This window comes from Polypterus senegalus, chromosome 12, assembly GCF_016835505.1.
Source record: "Polypterus senegalus isolate Bchr_013 chromosome 12, ASM1683550v1, whole genome shotgun sequence".
Lineage (NCBI taxonomy): Eukaryota > Metazoa > Chordata > Cladistia > Polypteriformes > Polypteridae > Polypterus > Polypterus senegalus.
In genome coordinates, this window is record NC_053165.1 from 124,340,968 (window position 1) to 124,354,078 (window position 13,111).

At 39.5% G+C, this 13,111-nt stretch overlaps 1 protein-coding gene across 4 annotated transcripts in view; it reads right to left on the bottom strand.

The window, feature by feature from the left end:
• Positions 1 to 13,111, bottom strand: part of map1aa (microtubule-associated protein 1Aa) — a 296,824-nt gene that overhangs the window by 21,839 nt on the left and 261,874 nt on the right. For 3 of the 4 annotated variants that reach the window (XM_039773371.1, XM_039773373.1, XM_039773375.1), the window contains one exon: positions 9,255 to 9,395. The exons of the other annotated variant lie outside the window; for it this stretch is intronic. In XM_039773371.1, coding sequence (XP_039629305.1) covers positions 9,255 to 9,395 — 141 coding nt within the window. The remainder of the gene's footprint in view (positions 1 to 9,254; positions 9,396 to 13,111) is intronic. 4 annotated transcript variants of the gene reach the window in all.

Here is a 13,111-nt window from a genome sequence, read left to right on the forward strand (position 1 = left end):
ATATATACATACAATGGGGGCTTCACCCCCTGCTTGCTTTGCTCACCAACCCTCCGGCCAGTACTACACGCCAGCCACTTCACACCTCTGCCACCCGCATATGTGGATTTCATTTTCACCAAACAACAAATCTTAATTCTCATGGATACGCCTCTTCATTGGGAAGAAACACTACTTTTCCCTTATGGCAACACAAATTAGATGATCTACAAGTCTCCAACTTAAAGTTTAAATCCTTTCGCTGTTCCATTATTTCACAGAGTAATAATTTCCATTTGTTTGCGCTAATGTGATCTTTACTTTTATTTCTTTAAGGCTTTCAAATTTTAGTGCTTTCATTATCTCTAACCTGCTCTGCATGTGTATCGCACCAACATTTTTGAACCTCTTTACGACATTCTACTTTGTCATATACTCTTTGTCTTTTATTTCAGGCCCCGAGAGTGGTTAAATATCTTGGCAGAAAGTCTTGTCTCACGGGACCTGAAAGTATCTCTCTGAAAAAGTTACGTCTCGTCCCAGGCAAAAAAGTCTCTTCTCGTCCCAGGATTTTTTTTTATATAATAGAGAGAGATATATATTATGGCTGGGCAAGGTAACACATTATTATCACGTTAATGCACTAATTAATTAACGCTGACAATTATTTTACCACGCATAATTGCAATTTTTATTATTATTATTTTGAAAGCCTCAGTTTCACTAGTGATCGATAAAGATCAGTGACCTTCTTGTTACAGCGCTTTCGATATGTTTTTGCTAGAAGGAAAGTTAGCTTTGTTGATTTGACCTCAATTCCCTGTGTGTGCATGAGTAGTGAAGAGCAAACAGCTTCTAAAATGGCATGTGGGGAGATACCAAAGTGAATGCTCAAAGCAAAATAATCTGTGGATGACTTTTTTCTTATTATTACTGAATTGGACTCTGATTTGTTGGACCCCAATTTTGATGCAAGTGATCTGGAGATGTAAATTGAAAACGAAAGTGAGGTACCGGCATCAGCTGATCGGTCCCCAGCTGATTGTGGTGCTGAACACATTTGTGTAGCTGATGCACCTATGGCAATGTTCGCCTGGGAGGACAGACACTTACGATGACAAGAGGTACAAACCATAATTTGTCTCACTCCAACTGCCACTCCAGCGCACCTGTCTCACAAAGACAGCTAGGCAGCCACCCTACTGTGCAAACAGATGTTTTATGTTGAGTTATGTGTGAAACCATTGCTTTGTGCACTTTACAGAAAACTGAGTTTTTTCGAAAAAATATTAGCCCTCAAAGAGTTGCTGCTGAACATACACTGTTTATGCTGCTCCCTGATAAAAGAAAATGTTTCTGCTGGTGTCTGTTCAGATAAAAAAGAAAACTGATTTAGAAATGTTAACTTGCTATTGCTTGGAAGGTGCCTGTTATAAAGCTGTGATCATGGCTCTGGAATCTGAGGGTAACTTATTTCTCCATAACAAACTAGATAAAACGTTAATGCCCTGGCAGTGGCAAATAGTTTTGGATTTATATTTGATTTGACTGCATTAATGTTTAAGTTGAGATTTACAAGAAATATTTTAACTGCTACTATGTAAAGGGAATACTTCTGTTAAAAAGCACCTTATTTGTTTAAAGTGTTTGCAAACCAAATACACACAATACACTACTTTTGAGTTCATTATTGAATTTTGCACATAACAATGTGATTGTTGTGATTGTCTGCGATTAAAATTTTTAATTGCTGCCCAGCATTATACAGTACAGTAATCCCTCCTCGATCGCGGGGTTGCGTTCCAGAACCCCCCGCGATAGGTGAAAATCCGCTAAGTAGAAACCATATGTTTATATGGTTATTTTTATATATTTTAAGCCCTTATAAACTCTCCCACAAAATTATTAGAGCCCTCTAGACATGAAATAACACCCTTTACTCAAAAGTTTAAACTGTGCTCCATGACAAGACAGAGATGGCAGTTCTTTCTCACAATTAAAAGAATGCAAACATATCTTCTCTTCAAAGGAGCGCCGTCAGAAGCAGAGAATGCCAGAGAGAGAGAGTGTGACAGAAAAGCAAACAGTCAAAAAATCAATACGTGCTGTTGGGCTTTTAAGTATGCGCACCGCGATAAAGCAGCCGCAAAAAGGGAGCAATGTGAAGGTAGTCTTTTTGCATTTTTTAGAGTAGCATCCATATCTTCTAGGCAAACAGCCTCTGTGCAAACAGCCCCCTCTGCTCACACCCCCTCCGTCCGACGCAGAGCATGTCAGAGAGAGTGAGAGAGACCGAAAAAGCAAACAATCAAGCACCGCTCGGGAAGCACATCGTATATCATTGAGGAGTTTTATTTAATACGTAATACATGCTCTGATTGGGTAGCTCTAAGCCATCCGCCAATAGCGTCCCTTGTATGAAATCAACTGGGCAAACAAAATGAGGAAGCATGTACTTTAAATTAAAAGACCCACTGTCCGCAGAAATCCGAACCAGCGAAAAATCCGTGATATATATTTAGATATGCTTACATTTAAAATCCGTGATGGAGTGAAGCCGCGAAAGTCGAAGCGCGATATAGCGAGGGATCACTGTATATATACTGTGTATATATACTGTGGCACTAGACGGCGCTGTTGCTCCTCCAAACCCGCAGACAATGCATCCAGAAACCAGGTAAAAAAGTACAAGAAATAATTTTCATTTCTCCAATAATGTGCACAAAGCACCTCCACATTTACAATACACAATAAATCAATACAATTAATCCTCCTCTTCTCCCAGCAGCTCCGTCACACTTCCTCCCAACTCCGGATCAGTCTGCTGGGTTTCCCACAGTACTTTAATAGTCTTCAACCCGGAAGTGCCTCTGTCCTTCAGTCCATGATGAGCAGATGAAAACTTTTATTTGTCTTCAGCCCGGAAGTACTTCAGTTTTTCCGTCCCCGTGACTTGGGAGTACTTGCAGGCTATAGGGAAAATAAAAATCCCTGTGTCTCCCTGCAGCATCCCCTGGCGGTCCCCAAGGTATCCAGCAGGGCTGTGAAGCTGAACTCCATTGTCCATGATGCCCTGCGGGAATTCGGGGCACCTCTATGTTGCAGGAAGGACTCCACCTGGTGGTGTGGATGTATTGGCCAGGATAAGCTGCAGGCCATATCTCTCTCTCTGTATATGTATATAGTATGCATTATTTATCAATTGCAATGCATGGAATGCAGTAGTTTTAGTAAATGGCTAGTTGACATGCAAGACCATACCAACTGGCCCACATTTTGTTCCTGAGAATTATTTATTATATTGGGTAGCAAAACAACTAGGAGGAGCCCTGCCATTGGTTGCTTGTTCCTAAAACGTACCAAATAAAATTCTGCATGCAGGTCAGATTGGGCTTACTTTTCCAGGGGACATTTTGAAATGGACAAGCCTTTGGAATGCATTAAGTCACATTTCTATAGGCTGGGGTATATGAAGAGGTGTGGCAGATTTGTGTCATGTGTCCAAGTGCCAGCTCCATAAAATCCTTTTTGGGGGAATTGAGCGTTTTCACTGCTCTTTCCTATTATAGAGGTACCATTTGAGTCGATTGGGGTCAACATCAATGGCCTACTTGAACCATCCATGCACGGAGACAAACACATCCTCATCTTCATCGATTACGTAATCCAATATCCAAGGTTGTCACATTGCAAAGTGGCCAATTTTAAAACCACTGCCCAAGTATTACTAGGGGCCTTTGCATGAGTATGTGTGCATAATGAAATCCTCACAGACTACAGAATACCATTTAACTCTAAAATGTTCAAGGTGTGATTTTTATAAAAATAGTGTGGCTCAGGTTTGGGGGTGTGGGTGCCTGCTAGTAGAAAGCTGTGCAGCTGTGGGGTGTTTAATGAGAAAACTGACTGACTGCTAGTTCACAAATATGATCAGCTCAGCCTAGAATATGAATTTTTTTAAGTCAAGTATTTTGTGGCTTCCCATAGAATGTAAAACTAAAGCAATTAACTTTGGTATACTACTGAAAATTTTTTTCAGGCACTCCTGTAGTACACTATTACAAGCTTTGCAGAAATTGAAATAACTTTTCTTTCAACTTTAGCTGCTTTTTATTTTTTTCCTGTCCATGTTTTCCCCCACAGCTTCAATTATGCTATGGGTAAGCTTCAATTGTATTTACAAAGTTTTTGGGGTTTTACTGTGATGAAAGATAAAGTTGTTTCCAGGAAGGACAGCAGGATGAATCAATATCCATTTATATTTCTCGGCAATCATCTTTCTATCAAAGAAAACAAAATCCACTATACAGGTGCCGGATATAAAATTAGAATATCATGACAAAGTTGATTTATTTCAGTAATTCCATTCAAAAAGTGAAACTTGTATATTATATTCATTCATTTCAAACAGACTGATGTATTTCAAATGTTTATTTCTTTTAATTTTGATGATTATAACTGACAACTAATGAAAGTCCCAAATTCAGTATCTCGGAAAAATAGAATATTGTGAAAAGGTTCAATATTGAAGACATCTGGTGACACACTCTAATCAGCTAATTAACTCAAAACGCCTGCAAAAGCCTTTAAATGTTCTCTCAGTCTAGTTCTGTAGGCTACACAATCATGGGGAAGACTGCTGACTTGACAGTTGTCCAAAAGACGACCATTGACACCTTGCACAAGGAGGGCAAGACACAAAAGGTCATTGCTAAAGAGGCTGGCTGTTCACAGAGCTCTGTGTCCAAGCACATTAATAGAGAGGCGAAGGGAAGGACAAGATGTGGTAGAAAAAAGTGTACAAGCAATAGGGATAACCGCACCCTGGAGAGGATTGTGAAACAAAACCCATTCAAAACTGTGGGGGAGATTCACAAAGAGTGGACTGCAGCTGGAGTCAGTGCTTCAAGAACCACCACGCACAGATGTATGCAAGACATGGGTTTCAGCTGTCGCATTCTTGTGTCAAGCCACTCTTGAACAAGAGACAGTGTCAGAAGCGTCTCGTCTGGGCTAAAGACAAAAATGCTGCTGAGTGGTCCAAAGTTATGTTCTCTGATGAAAGTAAATTTTGCATTTCCTATGGAAATCAAGGTCCCAGAGTCTGGAGGAAGAGAGGAGAGGCACAGAATCCACGTTGCTTGAGGTCCAGTGTAAAGTTTCCACAGTCAGTGATGGTTTGGGGTGCCATGTCATCTGCTGGTGTTGGTCCATTGTGTTTTCTGAGGTCCAAGGTCAACGCAGCCGTCTACCAGGAAGTTTTAGAGCACTTCATGCTTCCTGCTGCTGACAAACTTTATGGAGATGCAGATTTCATTTTCCAACAGGACCTGGCACCTGCACAAAGTGCCAAAACTACCAGTACCTGGTTTAAGGACCATGGTATCCCTGTTCTTGATTGGCCAGCAAACTCGCCTGACCTTAACCCCATAGTAAATCTATGGGGTATTGTGAAGAAGAAGATGCAATACGCCAGACCCAACTATTCAGAAGAGGTGAAGGCCACTATCAGAGCAACATGGGCTCTCATAACACTTGAGCAGTGCCACAGACTGATCGACTCCACGCCACGCCGCATTGCTGCAGTAATCCAGGCAAAAGGAGCCCAACTAAATATTGAGTGCTGTACATGCTCATACTTTTCATGTTCATATCTTTCAGTTAGCCAACATTTCTAAAAATACTTTTTTTGCATTGGTCTTAATTGATATTCTAATTTTCCGAGATACTGAATTTGGGACTTTCATTAGTTGTCAGTTATAATCATCAAAATTAAAAGAAATAAACATTTGAAATACATCAGTCTGTGTGTAATGAATGAATCTAATATACAAGTTTCACTTTTTGAATGGAATTACTGAAATAAATCAACTTTGTCATGATATTCTAATTTTATGACCGGCACCTGTACTATTGACTGAAGGCTTCGGAGAGGCAACTCTTTTGCTGGCATACTGGCATTTTTACGAACAACAATTTGTAGTTTGGACTCAGCATTCCTTAAGACTTTCTGTCACTGATTCCTGCTCCAAGCTTTATTGTCTTTCATATACTATAGTTTACTGCTTGTTGCCTTTCTGCAAGAATGGTTTCCAAGGTGAAACATGCATTACTTTTTTGTATGCTCTAAGTATATATATATTGCTGTTAGATGACTCTGCCAGATGCAAATACTGAAGTACGGTTCATCAAGTATGGAAAGCTTTTCTAGCACTTCCACTGTCTTACACAGTATATACACTACCAGTGAAAAGTTTTGACACCTCAGTTTTTCTTCAGACTTAATCTGTTGAAATACAATGAATGACCTAAAATGGAGAAAAGGTAAACAGTAAACTGCCAGAGGTTTAAATTTAAAGTTTAGGTTAGCCAAAACTGAAAAAAGAAAACATCAGAATATTACAAATGGGCTTTCTTCAGGTTACAGCCTGAAGATGTTCTGCAGCAGTTAAAGCAACTAAAGCCTTGCAAGTTGATGTAAACAATTAGTACAGGTGTTCCAACTTCTATTGATTACTTAAAAACCCTCTGTCTGTCTTAAAGCAGAGTTAGAACTAGCCATGGGCTTCTTGTATAAACAGTGCACACATAAATTGTTAATGTCATTTATGTAACATACCAACCCCCAATTCTTGTCCTTCTGTTTTCTTTCTCCACATAACCATTCACTGTGCAATAAGCATTTGTAATAAATAAGAAACCAGCTGCGAGGCTTAGAACACAGATTCTTCAAAACTGTTTAGGAAAATTGAAACATTTTCATTATACATGTTTAATTATTCCATCCATCCATCTAGGGTCACACCAGTCCCAGCAAGCATTAAGCATATGCCAGGAACATTCACTTGACGGGGTGCTAGCTCATTGCCACCTCTGTGCCACCGTGCCACCACCACATGTTTATTAACAGGTATAGTTGTGTTTGAAAGTTTGTTAATCCTTTAGAATTTTCTATATTTCTGCATAAATATGACCTAAAACATCATCAGATTTTCGCTCAAGTCCTAAAAGTAGATAAAAAGAAACCAGTTAAACAAATGAGACAAAAATATTATACCTGGTCATTTATTTATTGAGGAAGATGATCGAATATTACATATTTGTGAGTGGCAAAAGGATGTGAACCTCTAGGATCAGCAGTTAGTTTGAAGGAGAAATTAGAGTCAGGTGTTTTCAGTCAATGGGATGACAATCAGGTGTGAGTGGGCACCCTGTGTTATTTAAAGAACAGGGATCTATCAAAGTCTGCTCTTCACAACACGTTTGTGGAAGTGTATCATGACACGAACAAAGGAGATTTCTGAGGACCTCAGAAAAAGAGTTGTTGATGCTAATCAGGCTGGAAAAGGGTACAAAACCATCTCTAAAGAGTTTGGACTCCAAACAATCCACAGTCAGACAGATTGTGTACAAATGGAGGAAATTCAAGACCATTGTTACCCTCCCCAGGAGTGGTCGACAAACAAAGATCACTCCAAGATCAAGGCGTGTAATAGTCAATGAGATCACAAAGGACCCCAGGGTAACTTCTAAGCAACTGAAGGCCTCTCTCACATTGGCTAATGTTCATGTTCATGAGTCCACCATCATGAGAACACTGAACAATAATGGTGTGCATTGCAGGGTTGCAAGGAGAAAGCCACTGTTCTCCAAAAAAAACATTGCTGCTCGTCTGCAGTTTGCTAAAAATCACATGGACAAGCCAGAAGACTATTGGAAGAATGTTTTGTGGACAGATGAGACCAAAATAGAACTTTTTGGTTTAAATGAAAAGCGTTATGATTGGAGGGAGGAAAACACTGAATTCCAGCATAAGAACCTTATCCCATCTGTGAAACATGGTGGTGGTAGTATCATGGTTTGGGCCTGTTTTGCTGAATCTGGGCCAGGTTGGCTTGTCACACCGACCCTAAGCACACAAGTCGTTCTACCAAAGAATGGTTAAAGAAGAATAAAGTTAATGTTTTGGAATGGCCAAGTCAAAGTCCTGACCTTAATCCAATTGAAATGTTGTGGAAGGACCTGAAGCAAGCAGTTAATGTGAGGAAACCCACCAACATCCCAGAGTTGTTCTGTACGAAGGAATGGGCTAAAATTCCTCCAAGCAGGTGTGCAGGAATGATCAAAAGTTACCGCAAACATTTAGTTGCAGTTATTGCTGCAAAGGGGTTTCACACCAGATAGTGAAAGCAAAAGTTCACATACTTTTGCGACTCACAAATATGTAATATTCGATAATTTTCCTTAATAAATAAATGACCAAGTATAATATTTTTGTCTCATTTGTTTAACTGGTTTCTCTTTATCTAATTTTAGGACTTGAGTGAAAATCTAATGATGTTTTAGGTCATATTTATGCAGAAATATAGAAAATTCTAAAGGGTTCACAAACTTTCAAGGACAACTGTACTTGTCAATAAACATGTGGTGGCACAGTGGCACAGAGGTAGTAATGAGCTAGCACCCCGTCAAGTGAATGTTCCTGGCTTGCGCTTTATGCTTGCTGGGACTGGTGTGACCCTAGATGGATGGATGGATGGATGGAGCATAATGAAAATTTTTCAATATTCCTAAACAGTTTTGTAGAATCTGTGTTTTAAACCTCGCACCTGGTTTCTTATTTATTACAGACGCTTATTGCACAGTGAATGGTTTATGTGGAGAAAGAAAACAGTAGGATAGGAATTGGGGGGTTGGTATGTTTGACAGACACAGTACTGCTGCAATAAATGATTTAATCCAGGGTCGCACATGTTACAGCAGGTATCTTGTGGGAGGCAGGAACAATCCTGATCAATCATGAAAACGACATCAAGTTATACATTTTAGTATTCTAAAATGTTCAGACATGTGTAATATCATGAATGTAATGTATTCTGTGTGGCAATCACTGCCTGAATACCCGTCAGTGTAAGAGAAAGCCCAATTAAGAAGCATGGAGCAATTAACAACTGGGTTGGGAAACACATAGAATACAAAACATTTAAGGTGTTACTTTAGTTACTATGGGATTTAAGAAACACTAGTAAATTAAACATTGATTTTAAGATGAACTTTACAACATTCTACTTAATTAACAAAATAAACTATGAGATTAAAGTGGAAATTTCGAGTTTAAAGTTGACATTTTGACTTTAATTTCAACACAAACCTTTTTTTTTCTTCTATGTGTCCCTATTTTGTCTTCTCTGTGGCCTTAATATGCTTTCATATGACACTCAATCACTCGCCTTTTCACATCAATGAATGTCACTGCATATTTATCTAAGACATACCTCAATGTCAGAAAAGACCTCCAAGAATTTAATGAAGGTGAAGATCCCACTTTGCAGTATAAGGTCCCCTCCCTGGTCAGAGCTTTGGCCACTAAAAACTATAAGTTTGTGTCTGGCAGGATCAGTGATCAGTGAGCGGATCTGAAAGTAGATAAAGGCAAAAAGTAACTTTTTAAGGATGTGATGCTTCACAAGTCATATACTATTCTACCATATATACAGCATTTAAAGTGTTGCATTTTTATACTGCTATATCAGTTTAAAAAAAAAACAATCAGCATGTATGGATGCACTTGATGCAAAATTGTGAAAAATTTTTTAAAAAGACTTCTGAAACTGCCAATAATTATATAGATTTTGACTGTTATACTATGGAAACATTTAAAATAAAAAACAGTCTGTTTACATATATCCAATACTCTGGTTTTGTAGTAATCAAATTCATACTTTCTAAAAGCATCATATATAAAATATATAATAATGAAAAATACTAAACTATCCATCCAATCCAGCCACAGTGGATGCACAAACCAGTGTGTTTCTTCGTGCCAGTCCCAAGCCCGGATAAATGAGGAGGGTTACATCAGTAAGGGCATGCAGTGTAAAATTTTGCCAGATAAACATGTGGACAACAATATAGATTTCCATATTGGATCGGTCGAGTCCCGGGTTAATAAAGACCGCCAACAGGGTGCTGGCAGAAATTGGGCTACTGTTGTCTGAAGAAGGAGAAGAAGAGGGGGGAGACATCTCCGGAGATATGAGAAGAGGAGGAAGGTAAACAGAGTGGAACTGAGGGTAGGAACTTTGAATGTTGGCACTATGAGTGATAAGGGGAGAGAGTCAATGGATGTGATGGAGAGAAGGAAGGCTGATATATTGTGCGTGCAAGAGATTAAATGGAAGAGGAGTAAGGCTAGATGGATCTGAGGTGGATTTAAATTGTTCTATCATGGTGTGGATGGGAGGAGAAATGGGGTAGGGGTTATTCTGAAGGAACAGTATGTCAATAGTGTTTTGGAAGTGAAAACAGTTTCAGACAGAGTAATGAATATGAAGCTATAAATTGTAGGTGTGATGATGAATGTTGTTAGTGCATATGCCCCGCAAGTTGGGTGTGCGATGGATGAGAAAGAAAATTTCTGGAGTGAGTTGGATGAAGTAATGGACAGTGTAACCAAAGGACAGAAAGTGGTGATTGGAACGGATTTTAATGGACATGTTGGTGAAGGGAACACAGGAGATGAGGAGGTGATAGGTAGGTATCGTGTCAAGGAGAGGAATGAAAAAGGTCAGATGATAGTGGATTTTTCAAAAAGGATAGGCATTGCTGTGGTGAATATGTATTTTAAGAAGACTGGAAGAACATAGTGTGACGTACAAGAGTGGAGGAAGATGCACAGTTAGATTATATCCTATGGAGAAGAGTCAATCTGAAGGAAATTAAAAGACTGCAAAGTGGTGGCGGGGGAAAGTGTAGTTAGACAGCATAGGATGGTGGTCTCTAGGATGATGTTGGAGATCAAGAAGAGGAGGAGAGTGAGGGCAGAGCCAAGGATCAAATGGTGGAAGTTGAAAAAGGAAGACTGCAAGGTTGAGTTCATGGAGGAGGCAAGACAGGCACTGGGTGCCCATCAAGAGTTACCAGACAGCTGGACAACTACGGCAGAAGTAGTAAGGGTGAAAGCAAGAAGGAGTGCTTGTCGTGACATCCGGACAGAGGAGGAGGGAGGAAAAGAAAACCTGAAGATGGAATGGGGAAGTACAGGAGAGTATACAGAGGAAAAGGATGGCGAAGTAAAAATGGGATAGTCAGAGGTTGGACACTAAGGAGGGAGAAAAGGACCTGTACCGATTGGCTAGACAGAGGGACCGAGCTTGGATGTGCAGCAGGTTATGATCATAAAGGATAAAGATGGAAACATACAAGCGAGGAGGGTGTGTTGAGAAGATGGAAAGAGTACTTCAAGAGGCTGATGAAGAGGAAATTTGTAAATTGTAAATTTGGTAACACTTCAGCACACAACTCCAAGACTTTGAAGCCAGTCATCATCATCTATAAATACACGTTCTCTTCTAATTCTTCCATTTGTAATGTCTTCTAACAATGGTAAAGCAGCCAAGGTAGTTGCAATAGTTTGGCCATTCCGTTCACCATTACATTGTTAAAGAATGATTATAATCAAGCGAATTAAATTTGCAAATGATATTGGTGTATTTGGTAACACCCGGACCATGAATGTAAATATGAAAAAGAAAGGGAAACGACACAGAAACTGTAGCACTGCATTGACACAGGGTGCCGACAGTTTGCAAAACCAAGTAGAAAAGTGCATACGCAAGGTGTAAGGTTGCCATGAAAATAGGCATAACTTTACGCCAAATTAAATTTTTATACTCCTTGAAGTGAGTATGGAAACGGGCTTATGCAACATTTTTCTTCGTATGCACCATTTAAACATGAGGCCCCTGGTGTCTGAAGAAGAATATTCCAGAAAAGCTAGCAAAAGCGGTAGATATCAAATGAAGGATTTCTATCAGTAGCAAAAACAGTATATGGAGACATAGAAATGTTTACTGTACTGTAGGGGTGTGCGATATTGGAAAAAAAAAATATCTAGATATTTTCTGGGACTTTGACGATAACGATAATTCCAAGATAATGTAATGTATTATTTGAAATTATATTGAATTATATTTTTGTCATCTATAGCTTTACTTATCAGGTCTTTTTGTATTTTTAAACATCATAATAAATAAGATCAATTTAACCTAAACTGCATTTTATAGAGGAACCCCAAATTAGGCACCAATCGCAATATGAGGCCTATGCCCAAAACAAGGTAGCCTCTTCCAGTTATTAATCCGTAGTGCACTGACAACGTTAGCCCCGCTGTCTGTTGTCATGCAAACCATGCAGTCTTCTCGCAGTGAACATGATGCCAGCGCATCTTTCAGACCTTGTGCAATGATGTCCCCAGTGTGATCTTGTGGGAAGTAGGATGTTTGCAAACAGAAGCTTTGCAGTTGCCAGTTTTTGTCAATGAAATGCACCGTCATGGAAAGGTTTGGCTCGGATGTTCGGCTTGACCATAAATCCGTTGTTGTGGCAAAATGTGAAACCATTTGCAGTTTATGCGTCAGAGTATGGCAACACGAATCATACAACTTAGGCAGAGCTGTTTGACTGAAATATGTTCCTTCAATCTAAAGTATTCAATAGTTGTGTAAAACCATCTCTCTCAACCACTTGAACTGGCACCATATCTTTTGCGATGTAATTGGTGACGGTGTTTGTTATGTCATGCCATCTGTTGCTTTTCTTGTCGTAAGGCACTTTTTTGCAGAATGAGTCCGCTAAAGTTTGCCGAGTGTGTTTTTGAGCTTGTGCCTTGGTTACTTTAGACTTGTGCTGGACAGTTGGCTCCTTAAGCTTTTTGTATTCTTCGTATTCTGTGCGGTGGTTAGTTCGCAAATGGTGAAACATGTTAGTTGTCGAGCTGTCTTTAACGGCAACCAATTTACCACATAGTTTGCAGATTGCCGTCTTTTGAACAACATCAGTCTTTTCAAAACCAAACCACTGCCATGCGAGTGAGAATGAATGATGTCTGGCAATTAACTCTGTTGACGTAGATGGCGTGGCTGTTCTATCATCTGGTGGTGTTTGTTCACTCATTTTGAGGCAAGGACGAACGCTAACTTGCGGCTTGCTGGACGTTCACGCCTACGCAACTCGCTTTGCGCACGCGCAGTGGTCTATACTGTTGTATTTGTGAATAAACTCTTTCTTTATTTTGCAAAGCGAGTTCCATACTCGATAATTTAATTCCGCACATCATTAAAACAGCAATTAA